Genomic DNA, 25,612 nt, shown 5'->3' with positions numbered 1-25,612 from the left:
GTTGATAGTGTCGGGAAGACCGCACATGCACTGATAGCTCGGTGTAATAAAAGCATTGATGTCACCGCTACACCTCAATCGAACCGACCTCATCTCAACATAAAATATCAAATGCTGGTAACTTAAATGTTGAAAGAAGCTTAACAAATTTTATTTTTATGGCGTTTAGGCTAGTAGCTTTTAATTGCTATATTTTAAATATTAAATTTAGAAATTTCGAAAATTGCCCAGATAAACCTAAGCGCGTATCTGATATTCGATAGTCCTTGGAGATAAGAATAACCTTCGCAGTCACCGTCAGCTGGCGACTCGCTGATAGCTATCTGCAGTTTCCATACGCCTGGGAAAAACACCTCGAAAACAACATGGTATAGATGCTAGTTAGTTTTTTTTGCTTATCATAATTGTAATCTAATATCGAAGCGAAACATTTTTCAGGCTGCACGTCTACACAGTGAATTTAAGAGCGACGTTCATTTTATGCTGCGAAATAAAAAGATCTTGTAACTCTCTTTTGTTCGTTTTATTTGCTATGTGTTAAAGAAGAAATCATTGGCCACAATTGTGGAGATTGCCCCGGCTGTTAGGATGACTGCTCTGAAGATCTCTGGGGAAGAAAAAAGTAAGCCACCGCAGCGACCTGCAGCAAGGGGGATGAGACGCTCAAAACTCCTCATTAGCATGGGGAGAACATTAAGAGGCTTAACCAGGCTAGTGGCTTCATCGTTCACAGGCGTTCTCAACGTCTCGCTTCCTATGGTAACTCTTAACGATTACCTCCAAAAATTCCACCATTAACAACACTTGCCGCGATGTTAGATGACGGCTTTCCACGCAGCCAAATGAGACTGCTAGATTTTCACCAACTGCGAGAACCTGTGTACATTGAATTATTTTCTCCTGGACACAGAAAAGCAATTTAGTATATAAGCCCATGCGCATTATGAAGTAATGTGGAAATTTATAACCTGCCTACGTCATTATTGTACATACGCTTGTTAATCGTCTCCTGTTACGAGGCGAGATCGTTGATTGTTAGCTTAAACGGAAAATTATTATTGCCTTAACATTACATCTGTGAAGACGTCCTGCTCGGACCGGAGTAGTATTATTGTTATATCTTAAATTAGACCGGATTAGTACTCGTGTTAAATATTAAATCTGACCGGAAATTATTACTCGCGTTAAATCTTGAATAAGACCGGATTACTACTCGTGTTAAATCCTTAACTTGAGTGCATGCAAGTAATTCACAGCTCTAAGGCTAGTGGCTAAATTGGTTAAACTCAGAAGCAACACAGGGCCAACAACCCAAAGGGGTTCACCCACTGACTTAAAGCCTGCATAGTGAGGTCTTGAACGAGCCAATACAGAAGTGCTAAACTGCATTTAAATGGAACAAAACATAATGAAAACACACTCACACAGAGTTAAATTAACTATATTTAAGTACGAGCGAACACTCCTCATATTATTTTCGTTTTTTTATTTTTACGGTTCTCAATAAGAACTCTTGTCTAGGGTTCCTCACAGGAAACAATTAGGTTAGTTATTTTGATTATTGTTCGTCATTTATTTGATTATCTTACTGAATTAAACTGAGTTACAATTGATTGCAAGATAGGTTCTAATTTCTTATCTACTTTATCCAGATGAGAATCTTCCCAGCCGCCGAACTTGCAACGTAATATACGTGACCTGCAGTACTATCATCTTGCTTCTTTAGTTGTTACCGGCCACTACATTATTTGTTATGTAACCCGCGATTTAATGGTCAGGTCCGAGAGAGAGTCATTTAACTTGCGTTACAGTGACTTATTGATTTGAATTCGAATATTGTTATATTAACTACTAATCTCTGTAATTGCAGAGATCAGAGATCACTGATTGATTAGAGATCAGAGATCACTGACTGATGTCAGTGATCTCTCATGCAGTGCGAACAACTACCAAGTTTATAAATTCATCCTGGATACTGGCCGATGTTCATCCACTTCGTTTGACGTTACAATTACGAACTAGAGGCAGCGAACTTACGCTGCATTGATATCTTTTTTTTTCCTATTGTAACTAAATTCAATAGTAACGCTTATAGTTATATGTAAGCTAGCATCTTGACGGAGTTTTGTGTACACATTCCGATGATGTAAAGAGAACCAAAACCATGCGATGGTTTTGATCAAAATCAAAACGGCGAGATAATGTGAAGAGAACCAAAATCAAGAGGTGATATGAAGAAAGCCATTTAATGAGCAGATGTATGAGAGCACATTATAGGTAGATTCATGAGGGAACAATATGAACGCATATTGTTTGCATCAACAGCGCAATGTTCAATTTTGCATCAACGTATGAACATTGAACATCATGAACAAAGGTACGCACATCATTAATAAATAATACACGCACATCATGAATAAGTGCGCGCGCCCAACGGCGGAACAGCGCCGGCACAGCGCTGGCAGAGCGCCGGCACAGCGCCGGCACAGCACGCTGGCTGCGGACAGTTCAGGTCTCAGGTTTTAAGCCTTGGATTCACCAGCTTAATTTTGGGGTCCCGGAAAATCCCTGGGCAGTAAAACGTCCGCGCCGCGTAAAAAAGGAGACAAAATTATCATTAAAACTCTTAGATGGTTTTTATGCGTCCAAAGAAAATGGTTGAACGGACGCTGATAACAAATTGGGAACAAACGCTCGTCTCGAAAAAATGCGTCCCTGTATTAATGTTATGTTAGAACAAAATAAGATTAGTTGTGTCTTGGCGAAATTTAATCTATATTTTTTAAATTTGATCTGTATTCCTTGATTTATTACGTATTTTTGTCTTCGAGTAGGATATTGTAGTAGAAATCCTTATCAATTATAGTCTTATACAATAGCAGGCGGTGGCGATATTGCTGTTATAGGAACATATTACCACCTAAATAACGCTGATTAGAAGGATCTTGCGTGTGCAGAATAAAGTTTTTCTGAACAAGAAAAAGCTTCCCTGGGTGTGTTTTTAATACTATATATTACAATAAAACAAAATACGGACATACGTCCAATTACGTTCAGAAAAGCAGAGATATTATTGTTACTCAAACGCAGCAACTAATGCATTTACCAAAGCAATGGGAATATTTTGGCCTCCGCACAACAAGGCATCTTGGAAGAAATTGCTCCGGCTGAAACATGGCCGACAACAAAGAATCGGAGCGAAAGCTGAAATAATGCGCCGGTCATTGCAAGTGACTGGGACTGTCCATCAGCAGCACGACTGATGACACTGATTGCGTAAGTGGCCCGGAGGCCGACCTCATCGAGAGGACATCAGCGAAGTGGAGAGGGCTGGCCGTAACTCGGTTACGGCCGTAGCGGCCCATGTATCACGGCGGCCAACTGCCCCGAGGAGACCTGTTACACAGATTGACTTCCGCTCTCGAGCTCGTTACATTCTTTCATCGGGATAACTGCAAGCAATAAATATAAAACACTGCTGCTATGCAGTCGTAAACTGCTTGATTCATGCTGGCTTCATAAGTGATGAATGAAAGCATCAGCAATGGGACGAGCAAATGAGAATCTCAGGTTCTTTGTTTAGAAGTTTCGATGTTGGAGAAATTAGCCGCTGTTTTTAGCGGACTGTTAAGTTCTATTGAAATATTTCGATCTTAAACTTCACTGTGCAAACATTACGCATTGGTATGCTCGGAAATAAAAGAAATTCTTGAAGCATAAATATTCTTCGAACAATAATGACTGGTAGAGATTTAAAAATAAAGGGAAAAAATGCGTGTAATTTACCTTGTTAAGACCTTATAGAAGCCTTCAAATATTATGAGCTAAATATACTAAGGGGTATTGCTCTTCCATATTCAATGCACAATCTTGTGTAGAAACACACGCTCTAAAGAAAAATCATTTGGTAGACGGCGTGTGTCTCTAATATTGCTTGAGATTGGCCTAAGAAGCGAGAGAAAGTTTCCCTAATGACCTCAAGAAAGCGCGCGTCAGCAAATTGTTCATTGCATTTGGTAGGAAGGAGGCAAGAAACTAAAGGAGAATCCCGTAAAAATCTTTATTTACTGGCGACATTCAATAAGTTTCTTCAGCATTTTGTTCAAAACTGATGAACGGATCACGCCCAGCCCATGTGAGAAATTACATGGGCTATCCTTAATCTCTTTACCATCTCTTACTATCCTATCCTTATCCTACTATCCAAACTATCCTTAAACTATCCTTATCTCTTTAATTCTTCTATTGAGGCCAGTAAATGAACTGAAGGAATTAACAAGGCATATTTGAGCCTCCGTAAACAGGAGGGAGTGAGGGAAGGCTGGGGGTGAGGGCAGCAGGCACCTGAGGTGCTGGCGTCTCACGAGGGTCGCTTGTCGGCAGTTAGGACTGCGCTGGTTTCTTCCTTCCTTTACGAGTTAATTTATGTAGGAACTTTAATTGAGAACTGAAGAGCTTTTATGGCAGCGAGGCACCGACACTCTTGCACTGAGGCTGTTGCACAGGGCGCTGAGGACACAACCTCGTGCCTCCGTTGGGTTCCGTGACGAAGATAATCAATGAATTATCTCTATTTTTTCTTTATTTAATAAGCATGATTGGAAGGGCCTCATTGATTGATCACTATAACTTTATTCATTTACATCCCATTTTTAGTATTATACATCTTAATTCTAATCAACTTGGTGAAGAATCCAGTAGAAGAAACTCAGCCGGTCAGGGGCTTCCGGCGGTGATGCAGACTCTTCACCGCGTTCGCAACACTGATTTTTCCTAAAATTAGTTTGTGAATTCGGCATCACTTACTTACAACTTTTTCGGCACACTCGAATGCCTGTTCATCTGACGTCTTCGTTACAGTTTGTTAGAATTTATATTCCTATAAATAAATGATATGATAATTGAGCTGAGAGTGAAAGTATCTTCTGTGATATGTTAGAAGTAGTCGCCATTGCGAATATTTGCTAGGCTGCAGCCTACGTTAACAGCCTGGGGCTATACTTTCAAAACTCGCTAAGTTAACGTAAGTACTTACGCTTTATTTTCTTATCTATGATTGGTGGATTTGGCTTGAAAGGCCGTCAATGATTGGCTGATAAACTTACGATCTCTTAACTTTTTCTTAAGGTATAGGCCCTGCAGTGTAACAGCTAGCACATGCTGGACATTGAAGCAAGTATTTCGCCATGCCGTAGCGTAAATAAGCCAACCGCATTACGTCTCGTTTGGAGTAGTTTCTCCTTCTAATATATTATTCATTTCCTGGCACCCAGATGTAGGTATATGTTTAGTAGGTGATTGACAAAAACCTTTGGCAGCAGGAAATGTAATCTTTCGATTCTCTTTTTGTATGCTGTGCAGTTGCGAAACTTCTCTTTTTACAAATTTAATGAATGCAGTTTTAATTTCAATATTTTTATTTCACTTTTTGTCTATTTAATCGTGTTGTGTCATGTAGTGTACCGTGCTGCCTTCAGGTTGCAGGCGTCTACGTCTTGCTTGCCTGTAGTTGAATGACATCACATTTAATACTATTATCGTACTTACAAGTAAAGAAATGTTGATTTTATTCCAAGCTAAAAAGTTAATATATATGTGACCATTTGATTTTCGAACATCTAAATTAAAAAATTTCTGTTTCCATTGCCGGCTCCCCACGACAATAGCATTCTTTCCCGAGGATCACAGTACAATAATTGGCATTACCGTACCAGCGCACGTATCGCAGTCCCCCAACATCTCTATATCCTCAACACGTATCGCAGTCCCCCAGCATCACCACATTCCCACACAAATATCGCAGTCCCTAAGCATCACATCCCCACACAAATATCGCAGTCCCCCAGCATCACATCCCCACACAAATATCGCAGTCCCCCAGCATCACATCCCCACACAAATATCGCAGTCCCCCAGCATCACATCCCCACACAAATCCCCACACAAACACCGCAGTCCCCCAGCATCACATCCCCACACAAACATCGCAGTCCCCCAGCATCACATCCCCACACAAACATCGCAGTCCCCCCAGCATCACATCCCCACACAAACACCGCAGTTCACCAAGAAGGGCGGCGTGCGCTATCGTCAGTGCTGGGATCAGCTCCGACGCGGCCACTTCGCATGCAAACGACCGAATTAGAGTCCCGACGCGGTCCTCGAGTTACACTTAGAAAAATGTCACCCGCTTCATGTCCACAAAGGACGTAGAGCAACGTCTTGCCTCCAGAACGAGGCCACTTTAGAAAAAATCGCCTACAGAATAAGTTTGTTGCGACAGTGATCACGTGACTTGAAACACGATACGGCCATTAGAGTGCGTGCTGAGCTATTCGGGCCAGAAAAAAATGTTAAATAAATTATGATCCATAGTGATTTATAAAATATACGAGAAATGTAATTAGATGAGCTAGTTCTGAATATCTGCTTAAAGAGGGTTAACCGGTTTTGCGACTGCAAAAATAATTCGATAACGAAAGTTTCTGTCCACGAGGAGGCAATAAGTCCAATGACAGCAGAGAGCCTAGTCTAATTAGGGAAGCTATAGACTGTATAGAGTCTAGTCTATTAGGGTAGACAAGAGTAAAGTCTAAGGGAAGCTACATGAGTATAATCTAAGGGAAAATGAGTCTGGTCTAAGGGAATCTAAGAGTCTAGTCTTAGGAAACTAAGAGTCTAGTCAAAGGGAAACTAAAAATGTAGTCAAAGAGAAGCTATAGCTTGGTTAAAACATGCGTGCCACGCGGTGTTCTCTCAACCGCTGCACAATCTGGAAATATTTGCAAAAAATATTCAGCAAAATTCATTTTGTAGGGTTTTATTACTTTGCGTCCTATCAAGATTCCCGTAAGCCTACTTCTTCATAGTATGCTGTCGAGACTAATTTTTCTCCAAAATGTGTGCACTTCAATAATTGCGTACAATAAATAATACCCTATGTGTGTACTAATGTCATTTCAAAATTTCAAACTCAAGTGTTGTAAAACTCTTCCCCTACTTGATAATGAATGAAGTTGCATTCGAAACTTCGTAAAATTATAATAAAATGTCCCTTGGAACCTAATATCTGACTTTTCAGTTCCTATCAAGAGCCTATATAATTCGCCGAATAGAGAAAAACAATGAGAAAATTGTCAATAAGAAATACTCTTGGTCTTCAATGAAACCTGCATTAAAGAACAGCTTCTGCCAAACTACACCAACTTCAATAATGATGCAGGCAGTAATTGCCTAGCAATAAACTGATTTGACAGAACAGACTACTGACAGAGCAGGCTACTGACAGAGCAGGCTACTGACAGAGCAGACTACTGACAGAGCAGACTACTGACAGAGCAGACTACTGACAAAGCAAACTACCTGTCTCTTATACACATCTAGATGTGTATAAGAGACAGACGTACATGAGGTCACGACCACTCGTCTCGAAACGTACATGAGGTCACGACCACTCGTCTCGACACGTACATGAGGTGACGACCACTCGTCTCGACACGTACATGAGGTAACGACCACTCGCCTCGACACGTACATGAGGTCACGACCACTCGCCTCGACACGTACATGAGATAACGTCCACTCGTCTCGACACGTACATGAGGTGACGACCACTCGCCTCGACACGTACATGAGGTCACGACCACTCGTCTCGACACGTACATGAGATAACGTCCACTCGTCTCGACACGTACATGAGATAACGACCACTCGTCTCGACACGTACACGAGGTAACGACCACTCGCCTGGACACGTACATGAGGTAACGACCACTCGCCTGGACACGTACATGAGGTAACGACCACTCGTCTCGACGCGCACAAAGGCCTGGACCACTCATGATCGTCTCAGGAAAGATCGAGACGCCAGAGAACCTATATTATGCAAGACATGGCAGTGAGAGTAAATTTACAGTATTAGCCCAGTAAAACTATATGCTCGCTAATTATATGACTGAATCATTCTAATTTTTAGGGAGAAGCTACTCGATTTCCCCTAATTTCCTTCTTTAGTTGAGAAATAAACGAAGGATAAAGTATTTGCTGCGTAACGTAAGGACCTAACAACTCCAAAGTCTTGTCCTTTTAAACAATATAACTCTTATTTACAATTGTTATTGTTCATCTGTACAAATAAGTCAATAATACAACATAAGTTAACTCCTCTTAATAAATTCTATGAGTCAAATAAAATAGTAAAAGCTTTTCTCTTGTACATCCAAGAGACGCTAAACAGCACATCCTCTTAGCTGCAGCATCACGGGTAGACGAAACATAATTCAAGTTCCCTGTATAAATGACAGAGTGCGCACTGGAGTTTCCTGGAAGCCCTCACTCACTGTTTCACCAACTCATGACAAACAAAAAAATGCGAGTCTGAATATTATCAAAATCTAACGCAGGTGCTAATGTAATCAATATAAACGAAGCTCTAACAACAATAAAATACAATGTCATCTTTATCACGAGAAAAACCACAGATATTCGAAATCAAATCCGTTTTTTATACGCCCTCAATATCATAACGAGGTCCTCCAGAACAGAATTGTAGTATTCTCAGATGAACGCGCAAACAGAGGCATAAGGTCATCAATGAGGAAGCACGACTACAACTGCTTGACGGGACACGGTCGAGCAACGCGCAAATGCCACTTCAACAAATTAAACGAGTAAATCTTTCATAGCTTCAAGAAGATAAAGTTTTGGGTGCAGAGGCAGCCGAGAGAGCAATCGCTCGCTGCAAGTCGCTGTTTTCTTGCTCCTCTCTTCTCTTGTTTTCTTCTTCCAACCTCAAACTTTCTCTGGCAGCCCAGCTGAGCTGTTCCGACTCCGACAAAGCACCTCCGGAGCTGCGTGCAGAGTTGCTCGAGAATGTCGCACCGCTGCTGCTGGGAAAAGGGCTCGAGCTTTTGCTCTCAAACGCTTGACTAGATGTGACGCTACTGCGGTCTGCAGCAGAGCTCAGGTCTGTATACATCCGCTTCTGTGTGATGTTCGAACCAAAGCTGTTGTTAAAATCCAATTGATCACTAAATGCGTTGTTAAAATCCAGCTTACTAGCTGTAATTACTGGATTAAAGTTAAAGTTACTAGCTGTAGATGATAAACCGAAACTATCACCTTTACTTTTTCTCAACGAGGAGGACGAGCCAAAGTTTTCGTTAATTAAATCTTCATTGCTAATCCAAGTGTTTTTCTTTGGGGACGAGCCAGACGGCGCAAGTGGATCGAAAGAATTCAAGTCTATAAATGGCTCCGCCAACGCTGTTTTAGATCGCACTGGAAGGTTCTGCTGCTTGGCGAAGACGTTCGCCACAGGATCGTCAAGAACTGACTTGGAGCGTCCTCCGTACGAGGTATCCGCGACACCTAGAGATAAACCTGAAAATAACTTGCTAACATCGATGGGGTCACGAGTAATACTTTTCTTATTCTCAGTTTCTGACTCAATGACGTTTTTGTTTGCGTCAAAAGAAACACTGAAAGGGTCTTCTTTTCCGACGAGTTCGTGGCTGCTTGCGTGGCCACCCTCGAATCCGCCGTCAGTTACGAAAGGATCGGGCTCGTCATCCCAAGAAAATTTGTCATCTTCGTTAATGGTAACGTCTTTGAAGGGATCCACTACACCAAAAGGATCTTCCGATGGAGTAATAGCACCCAGGTCACTGTCACCACTGCCACCAAAACCAGCACCAAAATTAGCATCACTGAAGGCGTTAGCTCCAGCGCCATTAGATTTGGCAGTTAGAGACGCGTTGTTCTTGACTGAACTGCTTGTGTTGAATACTTGATTACTACTACCAAAGTTATCAAAAAATGCATCTTTCGACGCGAAAGATGCTGACGACAAGCTTGAAAACTTGCTTCTTTCATCCCTAGATGGATAATCATCCAGCCAAGGCGAACTACCTGACGCCGATTTAGAGTCCGTCGACCCGTTGGACCAATGGGAAGTTTCAAAAGGATCACGGTTACCATTAATTTTTTCGGATGATTTCCCACTATCAAAAGCAAGCTCCTCAAGCGCTGCTGCCGATTGCTTGGAGCTCCACGGTGCGGAGAAGTCATCCTCAAACGTTGTTTTGAAGGCAGGCCTCGTGGATTTGCTCCCAGAGTCGAAGGCGGATGCAAAGCCGTCAGCTCGCCCACGCGAGAACTAAAGAGAGAAGCAAGCCGTACAGAAGTGGCCCGCAAGACACTGGTATTACGTTAGTGCTACTGTTGAGTACAACATGAGTAACGTGGTGACACGAGAAGAAGCGTTACAGACAGCATAGTCATAAAACAGCACGCGACAAATAATTACAATGGTGAAGAAAAATATAATTCAACTCTCAAGATAATGGGAGATAGCCAGAAATGAACATAAAATATTGACGGTTGATGGAAATGAATAAAGCTCCGAGGAATAAAAAAAATATTGGAAGTTGAAAATATAAATAATTATGCCGTATTGTTCAGTACCATATTTAGAAGTGAAAAAGAAGGGTGAAAAATTTACTTTTCAAGGAGAATTAGAGCCAATAGAACGGAGTACAAGTAAAAAGAAGGAGTAGCAGCGATTAAGACGCACATCGGTGCGCATAGTACAAAAGAAACAAAGTACATTTTCATGCATGGAAAAGTTGAAGAGTTGACAGTGGAGATGGTCCGTGGTGAGCATGAAAGAGCAAAAAATAATTGTTATTTGGCCGCTATGAAATTTTGATTAATATTAAAATGAGCCAAGTTTTACATATTTATAAAAACTTTCTGCTCAATTTCTACCAACATTTTGAACACATCAGTTGACATTTCGTTCACATGGCCATTCAATTATTACACAAATTGTTATTGTGAAATTAACCTAATCCTAAGCTGCGAGACATCATTAACTTCTTTCATTACATAAGAAATTTCAATTTCTCTAATTTTAATCCATTAACACTTTCACGTGAGACAACGCCAGGTGCGTGAGCTATCAAATGACCGATATTTAATTCTAATTATTCCGCTATATTGAGGAAATATCTCGCATATAAGCAATGGTTGCTATGCATAAACAATTATTCGCTCTGAAATTCATAAATGCATCGTCTGAGCCTGGCATCAAAATATAATTTAATAGTCGTTACATCTGCATAGAGCAACACACCTTGCTGTCGAAATCAGCGAATGCGGCAAAATCTGCAAACCCGTCGCCAGTGTCGTTAACTTTAGCCGAGTCGCCCCAGGCGTCGTCCGTCGGGTTGTTGTTGGAATTGATGGCACTGGAGGCCATTTTGGGTGGAGGGGGGTGAGCAGGACCCTTCTTCGGGGGAGCAGGTCTTGGTGGAGGTTGCTTCCCCTTCTTGGGCGGCAAAGCAGGAGAAGGAGATTCGGGTCTGGGAGGTGGACCCGAGTGCACCGCCAAGTTGTTCTCGGACTGTAACACAAAAATCTATAAGCATCGTTTCAATGTCACTCGTTACAGTAAACGAGAAGATCAAGTCATTAGTCATGAATACACCTTCATTAGGCATGAATACGGGAGATGTAGAGAAATAGTGATATGAATTATGAAGGAGCTTCATGTAAAATTAGATGTGAATATAGTCTAAGCAAATCAACTGCTCAGTTCTCATGTGCACTCATTCCAGAACCAAAAATGGCGCCAGTTGTGATAATATATTATACTAGGATATACATATAAATACAATTAATATTAAAATAAAAAGTAGAAACTGAAGCAGAGAAGAGCACAGCATCCACACCTTGAGATCCCCAGTCTGGGAATTGGAGAAGGCGTCTCCTCCGAAGGGATCATTAGGAGCCGGGGAAGGAGCAGGCTGTGTTGAGTTCTTCTGATCCCAGGATGAAAACGGGTCGTTCTGGCGAGCAATGAACGTTTTAGGTTGAGGTATTGGCAGGCTTCTTTGAATGCATTGCGATTCATATAGAACTAGGAGTGAGCCAATTGAACTGAATTTTAATAAATCAGCGCCGTACGACACACGAGTTAACCAATGCACAAAAATAAAGTACATCACACAATATATCGTGTGTGTCCAATTGCAGATAACATGACGAGAGAACTATGGTATTAGTCAATATAATACTGGATATGAATAGTCTCATTTGTTCAAGTTAAGCTAAGTCGACTTCCACGCGCATGCGATTGCTGAGCAAAATGGATAGTAGAGATGAAGAAATCTATTCACTTTCAATGAATCAACGGCTTCACATGTTACTCGCTGGAACATGTACATGTATGTCTGTAGGAGTTTCGCTCCACTGATGAAAGGTTCATCACCTCGACCCGCCTGAAGACATTTATGAAACATAAACTTGTAGCATTCCTTGCCACGGTAGGAAAATACTATTAAATTTGTTCAGGGTATAAATATCCACGTCTGGATTTCCATTCAAGGCAGTAATACGCTGATTTGAAGCAAAAATGAGAAAACCAAACAAGAGAATTAGCTTACATGTCCGGTATTGCCGCCAAACGCGGAGGCGAAGGGGTCGTGGCCGCCCACGAACGACGTGTCCTTCGCCTTCGAGGTCGCCGTCACATCTGCACACAGCACTCGGTCAGTCTTCACTCGCAGGGAACGCACTTAGCCAATCACTGACAGCTTTTCAAGCTAAATACAACAATCGCAGACGAAAAATCAGCTGCTCCGTAAACTCAAGCGAGTTTAGAGAGCAAGGCAATTGGACCATTGGACCCGGCCCAGATTAACTGAACTCGTCGTCAGTAGCTAGAAAATTGTTGCAAATCTCACAGCTGAAAACAGTAGCACCTGGTAATGAGGTTACTGAGTGATCAGGATAGATTTAAAGCGACTGCAGTTCTCATGACCCCGAAATCTAGACTTTCACATCACATAGGCTGAGAAAGCAGCCCTTTTGACACCAGCGACCAGGTTCACTTACAGTAACAAAAACAACAGTTACCCTAGCTGAGATACACTTGTAAACACTGTCAACGATTAGAGACGTACATATTCAAGACTAAAAGTTAAGACACATAAGCTTCTAAATAAATTTGGGTGGGGCTTATGGTTCTTTTATTTCCAGGGGAGCCACCATGATCACAAGCTTGATCCAGGTAAGCAGTTCACGGCAAGTTCTTTTCGCCCCGCGGAGGTGGTACCACAACCTGCAGAGGTCAGGTGGTACCACAACCAGCAGTGGTCAGGCAAGCAGGTGTAACTCACCGTTGTGTTGAGGTCCAGCAATGCCGTTTTGTTGAGGTTGAGTTCGTACGGGTGACTCCTGGAGAGGAAAGGCGATCAGTACCGACACCCAACATTAATGTTTTCAATCACCCAACATTAATCAACACTTCTTTGTCACTATCACGACAGTCAAGTACACGATCACTCAAGACAAACCTAAAACTGACAGAGGGAAGCACAACATCACTGTAAAGTAGTAGAGGTGTGTAACAAAAAAACTTGAAAGCAAAGAAAACTCCACAAAAATTCATATTATCTTCATAGAAAACGTTTCGGAGTCCAGCTCCATTGCCAGTTCAAAAATTTTAGAACATAGATAAATCAGTAATTCGTACAAGTGGATAACAGTATCAGGTTGTTGTTAGAATCTCAATATAAGTGTACCACATCGTAATAATCAATTATTAAACACGACACACGCCTACATTAATCAACAGATCCTGGAAGAAAATATACGTAGTAACGCATATAAATCATGGAAATCTAAACACATGTAAGCATACGACTTCTAGCTGCACCGCATAGTATATATAACGACATTGGGTTTGAGATCCAAAAATTTCTGTTACTGCTAAAAGGAACTATGGAAGTGATGTCGCGACACAACACATAACCTCAAAGTTTAGTTTTATTAAGCGGAAAGCGTCAGCATTACCTTGAGATGGGCAGGGGTCCGTGAACGTGTGCATGACCTGGGAAGTGGATTATGTGGTGAGGTTGGGGACAGCGTTTGTGAGGTTGTTTGCAGGTCGGGGATGCTGGGGCACTCACCAGAGGCGGGGTCAGTGGTGGTGGTGCGGTCAGTGTGGTCGCAGAGAGTACCTATGTGTGTTGAATTCAGGTCGGAGCTACAGGGACTGGTACACTCACCTGCGGCGGGGGAGTGGGGGAGGTGGTGGGGGTGGGGTCGGTGTGGTCGTAGAGAGGGTCCGTGCAGAAGGCAGGTCGCGGGTCCATGAGGCAGGTCTCGCTGAGGGCGGACGCGTCGGAGGCGTGGATAGCAGCCTCATATTTGTTGAGAGTTTCGGTGAGCTGCAGCTCCACCTCAGCAATGCCGTCCACCTTCTCCCGTAGCTGGGGCAACGAGGCGTGGTTAGTGTGTTGGTTAGACCCAATTGTGAATGCTAGCGCACTTGTACACAAAGGGTAATAGTTATAGTAGTAGATTTATAATATCAGAGTATTAGTTAAAGTATAATAAAGGTAGTGTACACGACCACTGTAAATTAAGTACAGTACAGTGGTACAGCGATCGATTACAGTATAGTAAATGATCAAAAAGATGTCAAGTCAACAAGATACCATGTATGCAGAGGTGAAGGCACCAGTGTCCATTTCTATAGAAACGCACCTGAATAACCTGATCGTTGGTTTTGAGATAACAGTTGCCGAGTCGTTCCAGCTTCTTATTGATGTCAGCAATACTTTGCTCGAGTGTCGTTTCCTCTTTCCTTAGGTCATCAAGTTGCCTCTTCTTGCCCAATACTTCCTCCTCCTGCTCCAAGAGGCTGGCTTCCTGCTCCTCCACTTGCACCCGCAACTTAGCCACCTGTAAGACGCCCTCAAGTTAGTTGAGTCAGGGATGCGATTAATCTACTGTAAATTAAGACAGAATCAAATAAAAATTTTCTTGCTGGGCAGATAGTGGATTTCTTTACAACAATATATTTACAACTAAAGTTTCCCTTCTCACGCAAACTTATCAATTTTTCTAAACGTACCTAAAAAAGCGACAAAACTCATGAAGTCAAGAAATGCTTCGTTATTCAATGTGATGATTATGAAGAGATACGATGGAAATAATGGCGATCTCATTTACGAACTCTGAGTAATTTTAGCCGACATTGAAGTACCCAAACAAAATCTGCCAAACCCAGCACAAAAACGAAAAACCGGAGTCGGGAGTTCAGATTTACTTCAAGATGGCAGGGGGTTTCAATCGTTACGAAATAGTTACGTTTCATATAATCTCGGGTGTAGATTTTCCAACATAATCTTAAATTGGCTCAACGCCTGCAAGACCAACGCCACAAAACTGACTTGAACTCAACAAACAAAAATTCTAAACGCGACTTGAACATTGCTCACGTAAACTTCAACCCCGCAGCAACAGGTTGAGTATGGAGTTTGATGAAGATCGCAGCCAAGTCCCAGCTTACCTCTTCCTCTAGAGCCGCAACCTGCGAGTTCAGATGTCGTAGCTCCTCGGCAGTGGCGCGTTCCTGAATCGTTGGTGAGCGAGACAATAAGTAACGAAGCATTTAATGCTGCACATCAGGCGTAAGAATTTTTCAAGGTGCATCTTTGCAACAGTCAAGGATTTTTGAAAGAAAGCATTCAAATGAAACGAGCCAACATTCATACGAACTCAAATGAAAAGTTAGCACATAAATAGCGAGCTACTTTGATCGACCAGGAACTAGTTGTGCAATAACTTATAAGGTTAAATTACTGCTACGATAGCAAAAAAAAAGCCTTGGAATGCTGCTTCAAAAATTTTTTGGTGCTGTAGGGACTATTTTTCTGATGATGAGAACAAGCCGAACTGAAGCGGCAACAGAAAGGAGTGGAGTCATAACAAGGATATGAGAGAACAGTGCTCGTGATTAAGTCAACAATAAACATTGCATTTTTCCATAAATAATTTAAATCAAATAGTGCGCAGTGCAAATAAATTGATAAATACCCGGAACATTGATTGAACAGGTAGGTACTTGCGCTGAACAAGTTTCCAAGCTGGACAACTTAGCCATGGTTCATCGAATAGGGCGAGCAAAAGAATTGTTCAGTATTATGCGGCATGACGGGGTGGCTTTTAACGTTACCATAGTTATGGTAATGTGATGAAGGAATGATAACTCAGACTGAACAACGAATGGTGACTAGTGTGATGTGCATTGATGATGACCTAATCATACTCCCATCTATGTCCTGAATTGAGAACTGGTTCGTGACATAAAAATTCTTCATAAATTGCTTTAGTCTGGATCGATGCTAGAGTCCATATGATGTACCGCTGCCAAAGCAGCTCCTATCAACGAATATTGCTAGGAGAATGTAAATAAAAAAGATATTTCATTACGCTAGAACAACAAACTTCACTACGGTGAAAGACTAAGAGAGGGTGCAGTGCTGGAGTGCAAGTGTACACGCACCTTTGGGGCAGACAGCGTTCGAGCCGAACTCTCCTTGCCATGTAGACTTGGGGGGCCTTGAGCAAGCCACTGGTAGGCGTTTTTCCAACAGCAAGTTACTAACACATTCGGTAGACTTTAGAATATAATACCCGACTTTACGATGTCACCCAACTTTACGGCAATTGTAGGACTTGCTATCAACGTCCAAGTGATTGAGTTGTGCTAAAGGAGGACCACGCAGTTGCGGCAACAATAAGCATGCGAGGCACCTAGCAATCTAAAGCCGCTTGATGCCAATAATCTTTCTAGAAATGAAAATGCTAAACATTCGAATTCAAGGCAACATAGCATGACTCTCGGCCTCGAATCCTAGCAACCGCAATAGGCTAAAGTCATGAAAATCACAAGAATCTTCATGAGCTGGAGGGCGCCAGCGTGCGAACTGAGAATAGCAACAGAAGAGGAGGGTCATGATGTCCTCACCTGAACAGCGAGATCATCGAGCCGCTTTTGTGCCACCTCCTTCTGATGCTCGAGCTGCTTGAAGGTCGCGCTCAGAGTCTCTAACTCCGTCTGCCAATATACCACTTATTTAACAAAAGATGACTTCATAGAAATACGGAAATGTATTCATTAACCGAACAAATAGTGATCTCAACATTCGTGATGGCCTCGATACATGTCACAAGCTAAATGCAAGTAAGAATAACCTATACATAGTGGACATGAATATTCTGCAAGCCAGCGGCCAAAATTATGCGTGAACCTGCAGCAAATTCATGCAACTCACCTGCAGGTTTTTAATCTCGTTGTTTTTAAGTCTCAGAGTAGCTTCTTTCTGCTGGATTTCACACTCCAGCTTTAGTTTGTCGGCGTTTACTTGGTCAATTTCGTCGGCCACTGCCTGCAACTCAGGGTTGCTGTACTGAGGCTTGGCAGCCAACACCTGCAAAGTAATCCGGTATGTATTAAGTAAAGACTGCTATCTGCTTTATGCAGATCAATGATCTGCATCCTTTATGCAGATCAATGATCTGCATAAAGTGGGTTTATTTAAGAACATTGAGCAAAATTCTAGAAGGATTAAATGGATCTTAAGGAACCCGATATTAAGTGAAATGAGGCGTCAGGTGCAGACGTTCGGCGCATTACTACGTCATGCGCAGATGTTAAACGCAATGCTGTGTCATGTGCAGATGTAGCAACTGCAGACATGAAGCTGGGGAACACAGAAAACTAACTCTCAACTCAACTAATTTCTATCTGATTATAATTACGCACATGCACGCGACGCACACAGGCTCAGTGCAGCAACTCGCTGTCAGTCACTGATTCACAGATGCAGCCAAGAATATGACGCTGCACATCCATGTGAAGTCAACCGGTGCTTTCTACATCGCATTAGGAGAATATAGCATGACACAACTGACTCTACCCTAGCCCCGAAGAGTGATAGCAGGAAATAGCCACGAAGATATCAGTAGAAGCTGTCAGAAAACACTTTCAACAGATGAAGAGAATCCGCACCAACCTATCATAACATCAATAGAGAGGCAAGAGAAAGGGTGAGCAAAAGGCAAGGGTGCGGCTACCTCAAAAAGAACCGGCAGTGACTATACCATTTTAAAGGCAGCGACTACACCATTTCAAAGGCAGTGACTACACCATTATAAATAAAGGCAGTTACTACGCCATTTCCAAGGCAATGACTACACCATTTAAAAAACCGTGGCTACACCATTCCTAAGGCAATTACTACACCAATATGAAGGTCGTGGCTACACCATTTCAAAGGCCGAGGCTACGCCATTTCAAAGGCAGTTACTACACCATTATTGAAGGCAGTTACTACACCATTTTAAAGGCAGTTACTACACCATTTAAAGGCAGTGACTACACCATACAGAGAAGGCAATAGCAACAACACACAGAAAAAGCAGTTCTAGCCATTGACTACAATGTACAGAATGTATTAGCTGTAGCAAACAAACTAGACAATGCAGATATTAGAAGCAGTGCAGGAGCATCATGATCTCTACAGTGCAGTGTCCTGTAAAACAACAGGCTATTACCTTGGTGCTAGAGATACCGCCTAAGAGGTCCACCTTTGGCGAAGAGTAAGAAGGTGCAAGTAAGATTCTCAGAAAATCACACAGGAAATAAAGCAAATATTTGTTTTCCATTTCACAGAAGATGCATAGCAAGTAACTATGATCTGTGTGGCTCACAGCTGTAAGGAGCTTTGCACAAACCACTGCTCCTCTCATAACTTGTTTTCCATGGCCCAAATAGTAATATGACATCATAAATTATAAGATAAGATAGGAATTGATAAAAATTGGCACAGAGCAGAAGAAAAATACTGAGATCTTTGCCTTGTGAGACGGTCAGATCTGACATCATAATGCGCGCCCCTTAATAAGATCAAAACTCGTGTCGGAAGACATCAATATTTGCAGGACGTAGTCGTCAATAATCATCGTACTCTGTAGAAGGAATCAGACCCTCATTACATGGGGTCGCATTTTTAGGGTCAGACCCACATGAGAAGAGGCTCTCATTACAGGGCTAGCCCCTCATGAGAAGGGGCTGACGTAACAGGGCTAGATACTCATGAGAAGAGGATCACATAATAAGGCTAGACCCTCATGAGAAGAGGCTCACATAATAAGGCTAGACCCTAATGAGAAGAGGCTCATATAATAAGGCTAGACCCTCTGGGGAGAGGCTCACATTATATATGTATAGGGTCAGACCCCCATGAGCAGACACTCACATTAGAGGGTTGGTTTTGGTCAGGGCGCATAGAGGGCGGGATCATCTCAGAGGTGAGCTGAGGTGGAGGATCATTGCCGGCCAACTTCTGCTGGATGAGCCACATGGCGAGCGCGAACTGCTCGCTGGTGAGCTTCCCCGTCTGCTTCATGTCACAAATGTTCCTGTCAAACATATGGTATCAGTGTTGCGTCTCAAAAGTGTTCCTGCTACATCCGCAATGTCACTGTTAAATGTCACAAATGTTATAGGCAAACATATGTCGTCAGTGTTGAGTCTCATAAAAGTTCCTGGTACACTTACGCCTGTCTGTGTTACATGTCTGAAATGTGCGTTGAAAATATACAAATGACTATTACATGTCACAAATTTTCCTGAAAAACTTGTGATGTCAGTCTTATAGGTCACAAATGTTCAAAAATTCTTGACCAGCGCTACACGTCACAAATATTCCTAGAACAAGCTCATCACCGCTGGTACTTCACACATATTTCTTGGCAAAATTGCGAACCAAAATCCTCATCTTTGAAAGCTTCATGATCTTAAATGTAGGTACATCTTAGCAGCCTCACGAGATATGAGCAATTGCCATCTGAGGCAGGCCACTGTATATGAAAATCCTTTTTATTTGCTAGCCTCACCAGATATGAGCGAGCACCATCTGCGGCAGGCCACTCTGCAAGAAAATCCCCTTAATTTCATGGCCGCTCACGAAGCCGTCCTTGTCCACATCCGCATTCTGGAACATGACGTCGTAGCGAGTGCGGTCCGCGGCGCTCACCACCCATGGCGCCTTCGGCGGCCCTGTCACCAACTGGCAAACATGGCTTTTTCAATACTTGAAAAGTTAAGCTACATGAAACGAATGTTCAAACGACTAATGTTTTTAAATGTTTTTCTCATTAGAAATACGTTATTTCTTCTTTTTCAAGTAAAAAACGAATTAGGTAAACTGATGTTCATCAAGAATAATCACGAGCAGGAGATGCTTAAGACACTTTTGTCAATAAGGGGAACTAACAGTGGTCTGTTGCGGCTGCACCGGTGCAGGAGGAGCAAGAGGTGCGGGCACAGGGCCAGTTCCTCCCAGGGCTCTGCGGGCGCTCGAGATCATCTCGGGTGGAAGTCCCCCGACAGGCAGGGGATGGTTCTCCAGGCACTTGTATATCAAGTGCATTGCCTGTTATATGCAGGCAAGGATCATGGCATCAATTAGAAGAGGAGTGGCAACAAATTTAGTGACTGACAGAAAGTTTAAAGCAATGCACTGGCAATGTTCAAGCATTGTACAATGAATTAGTTGAAAGTAAGAATTGCAACACATTCAGTGACTATGTTGGAAAGGTATTGCAACATTAATATAATTCGTGTGGTTAAAACAACACGACTCACTATGGAGAACTCGGCTCTATCCAGCGATCCATCTCTGTCCATGTCAGAGAGGTCCCAGATCTTGCCGAGGACATCGGTAGGCAGCTTAGAGTTCATCATCACACCTCGTACCTGCCGCAATTCATGATAGTTATTGATCCTAGGTTAGTATAGCGATGAAAAGCAACATTATACTCAGAAGAAAAATTAAAATTGTTAAAAAACCATATATATACTATTTCCATTCAGTCAAGTGGAGGAAAAAAGCGTACATGGAACCTATACAAATATTCTCACCATTAACAATAAAAGGATGGAAACTACATTAGTACAAACAAACAAAATATAAACAGCCAAATGCAGCTACAGTCACACTACGCTAACACCAAGGCACAATGAACCCTGACGAACCCTTGACTTGCAATATCCTGATTTTTGCTCAAAGGTTAATCACTGAGCACACCTTATGGCATCCTAGCATCAGCCACAATGCCTATATATCCATTCTCTATACCAAACAGAAGTCACATATCCCGCCTTGTTGCTACCACAATATCTACCTTTTTTACACTAAACTGAAGGCATACGACCAGCTTAATTGACATTAAGCATCAGCCATTAAATCCGCAATTTCTGCACCAAAGACAAGTCCCACTTAACACCTTGTTGCTCACAATATCAAATATAACAATTTTTATTTAAAGGACACAAGGGAAATGTATATACAAGCCCATTATTGCTACCAAGCATCAGCAACAATACTCACCATTTATACACCACACAGAAAAATAAAACCCACCTTGTTGCCATGAATTTTGTTGGCACTGGGCCCTAGGGAGCTGAAAATTTGATCATAGCGAGCTCTGTCAGCGGCAGTGATGGTCCAGAGGGCGGGGTTGGGAGGAGTTACAGTGGCAGGAGGGGGAGGGTGTGAAGGTGGGTGGGGAGGAGGAGGGTGAGGAGGAGCATCCCCCTGCAACAAAATTTTCATCACACATTTGTTTAATTCATTTCAAATTTGTATACACTCGTTAAGCAATGCATTGCAGCATGAAAAACATAATGCATGAACTGAAGGAACCATCTACATCAAATTAATAAAAAGTGATTCATGACAACAGCCCAAGGTTTTTGGAAAATTTGTAAATAATTGGAAATATAACCCAGAAACATGAAGGTGCATGATGCTCATAAGGGAGATTTTTACCACATGCTTAGATAATATTTTGCAGTGTGAAATACCATAGAAGTTGGGCTATAATTTTTCTCAACATATAATTGTTTACCTTATAAACTAAGTCACGGAATCAAACAGAAGATGTTTGGAGTGCTCACCATATTGGGAGGAGGTAGAGCCATCATCAGGTTACTAAGGGACACTTCTCTTTTATTTTGTGCAAGAGCTATGAGCTTCAAAGAGACAAAGAGCCCAATCCGATCCAAGTAACCTTTGCCGTTTGGATCACTCAGGTCCCATATCTGTAGAAACAGAACAGAATATGAGGATTGTTTACATATAGATTGATTCAAAGAATCAGTCAGGCTCATTTACTCAATAGATAGAATATAAATTTTTTGCAATCACACAATTAGACACATGGTGGTTGAGTAATCTTTATTTGTGCCTTTAAATTAATAAAATTAATAAACATTTATGAAAATCAGAAAATCAATTTTTGATGACACACTGATGCTGCAATAAATAAATATACAAATTAATTTATCTATATTTTACCACAAAAATTATATACTTTGAATGATTTTCTAAAACATAATGAAGCTTCAACCAGCTTTTAATGAAGTCAACCAGGATTGACAAAGCTACACCAATTAATAATGCTCATGAATTAAAACAAGAACTTATAGCTTCTTAACTCTAATGTAATAAGTTGTTTGAAACAGGCAAATAAGATACAAGAAATAAAATACAGGCAAATAAAGAACAAGCCATTTTGTACTTGCCTTACTCAAAGAGTCATCATCAAGACCCGACTTCTTCAAAAATTGCGCAGCTGGACCGGCCTGGATGATACCAGTGCCGGCAGGGTCTAGTCTGCGGTACCATGTTTCAAAGGGGCGGATGTGTTCCCCCGCCACCTGTCAATGAAACCACAGACTTCAATCTCAAAAACTTACAAGCATTACCACTTGCATACTTAGAAGTTTAATTTCCTGATATGGTTTTCTATTTATTTGTCTTTGTTCAAGAACATAGGACAATGATTGTCAATTCATCTTTCAGGAGTAAACAAACAGAATGAGCATTTTGAAAAAAAAATTCAGCAGACACCAAACTCACATGGTGCCTAGGTGGTATTTGGTGGGATTCTGGAGTTGTATGTATGAACCAGTAAGCATGACATTAAAGATTAAAAGTTTAAAACCTATTTGTCTGCATCCTAATTCCTAACTGCAGAGTGGGACAGAAACTACCCATCAATTGGACAAAATGCACCTGAATGATGAATCTGGCTTTTCTGTAAATTTTTAAGTATATAGCTATACTAACAGTGCTAAGTGCAATTCTTCAAAACGTATGGAGAAAAAAAAACTAAAAAATCTTTCTTCTAGCCTGAGATTTAAATATTCTACCTAAGTTGACCTAAGAATATCAATTTTGCTAACAAGATATTTTACTTGGAGCAAGACATATAAAGTATGTAGACTTGTAGAGCATAGTTTGGAATATACGTATCTCTACTTTGGCATACACAAATAAAGCTTTTCCAACATTTTTGGAATGTTTGATTCCCAAAGTTCTGGTAGATGAATTATTTCAAATTTAAATATTAATAAAGTGCATGATTGAACTTTAATACTCCTATTTTGATTAAAATATATCATTTTGTAGCTGCACTGCATAGTGGCAAACCAGAGATTTTTTAGAATCAGTTCATTTCTAATTTCCTCATCTATACTCATGATTTAAACAAATATATTATGTATGATAATGCTGATATCTATGTTATTTGACTAGTCTATTAGTTATAAGACTCAAAAATAAACTTGAGGGAGAGTCTAAAAAAATTCTCTGATTTCCACTATGCAGTGCAATGATTGAGTAAGAACTAAGAAATATTCAATCCTTGTAAAACAGAGTTGCAATTGAATTGAGGTAATATTCATAGGCTACTAAATTTTAGAAGGTGGAATTTTCATTTTTCAAATTGAAATCTTCATTACCATTAGTAGTTAGTGCACTAGTATTTTAGATTTAATGAAAAACTGAAAAAATATTGTGAAGTTGTGAATATGGTTAGCCTAGCTGTAAAAACAATCCCAGTACCTATCCACATTTCAAGCAGGTCACCAAATTCAGCATTATTATTATTAGCTACAGCCTACAGGGCACAGGCTACTGGCTACAGCTAATCATGACTAGCAAGAGAATTGTAAAAATAAACAATGTTAATTCATGTTTTTTCTTCTGATCAAGACTGATTTCAAACTGGATACCGTAAAATGGGGTAACTTAGACCGGCAGGGCAACTTAGACCACTTTTTGTTTTTTTTAACAAAAACCCCCACAACTCAAAAACTATTTGACATAGAAAAATTTTGTCAATGGGCATTAAAGGCCTAATACTGAGGCTACATAACACAATATGAGGCAGGAGCCAGCAATTTATGGTGAGTGAAGCTAGAGTATAGACCTGTATTTTGCATGTTTCAATTCAAGTTTAATTTAGCTAGTGAAAAAATGGCATCATTTATAAAAAAAAGTGGTCTAAGTTACCCCATTTTACGGTATGTAAAATCTTATAGCTAGATTGAATTAGGCCTAGCCTTAGTAGCCTAGTAGGTAGGCTATAACAAAAACATCAGCCTGATATTTTGAAGTAGGCTACCTACGTGGGTCGTGGCTACCTATTGTATTGAATAGCTATTCATATTTATTTTTTTCTACAATCAAACTCTACAAATTTTGGTTTTACTTAGCAAAAATAGGTTTTACATAGAGATGGAAGTTTTTATCTTGCCACCACAAGTCATTGACAGTTCCTTGAAATTCTGACAGTTCCTAGATTAGGTAGGTTAGCCTACGGTAAATCTCGAGTTTCAGTCGAAAATTTGATGTTCACATAGTTTATTAACTGCAATTTGCAAATAAGATCGTTTAGTTAACAAAAATAAGCTATAATCTCCGTTAGGAAGATTGAAGATAAGTCAAAAGTTAAATAGGAGTCATTAAGAGTTATAGAATTGATAATCTATACGTTCAAGCATCAAGCATAAATGGGTTGTTATATTTCTTATCGTAACCCTTTGCCCTTACAAGTTCCTATCGACCGATGAGGCCTGTCTTTTAGGTCGATCGATATTTAATGCAAAAAATTACTATACTATACTCCAGGCATTAATTTCAGCCGATATGTTTTTGACACATTTTCAAAAAATAAAAATAAAGCTTCATATCCAAAATATTTTTAAATTTGACATTAAAATTCACCTGGGAGGGAGATGGAAGAGAGGCCATCTTGCCACAACATGTGCAGCAGGGCTACCACCGGCAAGTGACAATGTTTTGAAAATCACAACAAACATTATCATTATCCAAATAAGTAAACTTCGTCGAAATTTTACGATTATAGTGTTTAGATAGCCGTTTGCATGAGTGAGTTGAATTCATGAAGTTTCGTTCAACGTTTCTAAGATTCCAAGAAAACGTTCTAATTTTTTTCTGAAAAAGAACGAAGCATTTTTTTATTTACACTAACTAAATAATTGACAAATAGATTATTAAAAAGTCTTATTTCAAGCGAACAAATAAGGTTAATCAATTTTTTTCTTATCGATCCAATAACAATTTCTGACCTATATTTTCAAACTTGAAGTGTCCATTACGCACGCAACTGGTTAATTTAAGTCTAGTAGATATTTAATTCATCGTCAGTTTTTGAAAGGATTGGTTTAATGGCCAATTTATAGATCTTCAATGAAAAAATCACAAAAATTGCAAATTTGTGACAGTTCAATCGTGGCTTTTTCTTCAGCGCCGACACTATTGTGCTACATAACATATTTCTGTAACTAACCACTTACCACGCCGCACAACGGAGAAACGTATCAAAAATCAGTTATTAGTGACACTGATGCAACTATTTTTCCACGTGTCATATGTATCAA

General features: G+C 40.8%; 1 protein-coding gene across 4 annotated transcripts; it reads right to left on the bottom strand.

Annotated features, from left to right (window-relative positions):
• Positions 1-7,406: 7,406 nt before the first annotated feature.
• Positions 7,407-25,032, bottom strand: LOC108669416 (epidermal growth factor receptor substrate 15-like 1). 4 transcript variants are annotated; one of them, XM_018156743.2, is made up of 19 exons: positions 24,936-25,017; positions 22,448-22,582; positions 21,821-21,964; positions 21,285-21,458; positions 20,507-20,617; positions 20,136-20,294; positions 19,756-19,928; positions 19,116-19,278; positions 18,412-18,444; positions 17,130-17,285; positions 16,823-16,912; positions 15,362-15,424; positions 14,554-14,751; positions 14,073-14,276; positions 13,182-13,239; positions 12,447-12,535; positions 11,733-11,849; positions 11,135-11,404; positions 7,407-10,156 (listed from the first exon to the last, which is right to left on the bottom strand). In XM_018156743.2, exons 1-19 carry the CDS (start codon positions 24,960-24,962, stop codon positions 8,687-8,689), a joined length of 3,834 nt encoding a protein of 1,277 aa, XP_018012232.1. In that variant the 5' UTR covers positions 24,963-25,017; the 3' UTR covers positions 7,407-8,686. The 4 variants fall into 4 exon arrangements, with proteins under 4 accessions (XP_018012232.1, XP_018012234.1, XP_018012233.1 ...); XM_018156746.2 differs by having other exon boundaries at positions 10,156-10,218; positions 24,936-25,032; XM_018156745.2 differs by lacking the exon at positions 15,362-15,424 and having other exon boundaries at positions 24,936-25,019.
• Positions 25,033-25,612: the final 580 nt, after the last annotated feature.

This window comes from Hyalella azteca, unplaced genomic scaffold (assembly GCF_000764305.2).
Source record: "Hyalella azteca isolate HAZT.00-mixed unplaced genomic scaffold, Hazt_2.0.2 contig3354, whole genome shotgun sequence".
Lineage (NCBI taxonomy): Eukaryota > Metazoa > Arthropoda > Malacostraca > Amphipoda > Hyalellidae > Hyalella > Hyalella azteca.
This window is presented reverse-complemented; position numbering and strand designations above follow the sequence as displayed.

What these genes read in the sequence shown, in the direction of transcription:
- LOC108669416 (XM_018156743.2), bottom strand. Translation starts at nt 24,962, where the DNA reads ATGGCCTCTCTTCCATCTCCCTCCCAG. An exon ending in TGCAGCCGCAACAGACCACT is followed by an intron (nt 19,929 to 20,135) that starts GTTAGTTCCCCT and finishes CATGTTTGCCAG; the next exon opens with TTGGTGACAGGGCCGCCGAA. An exon ending in TTGCGGCTCTAGAGGAAGAG is followed by an intron (nt 14,752 to 15,361) that starts GTAAGCTGGGAC and finishes GGCGTCTTACAG; the next exon opens with GTGGCTAAGTTGCGGGTGCA.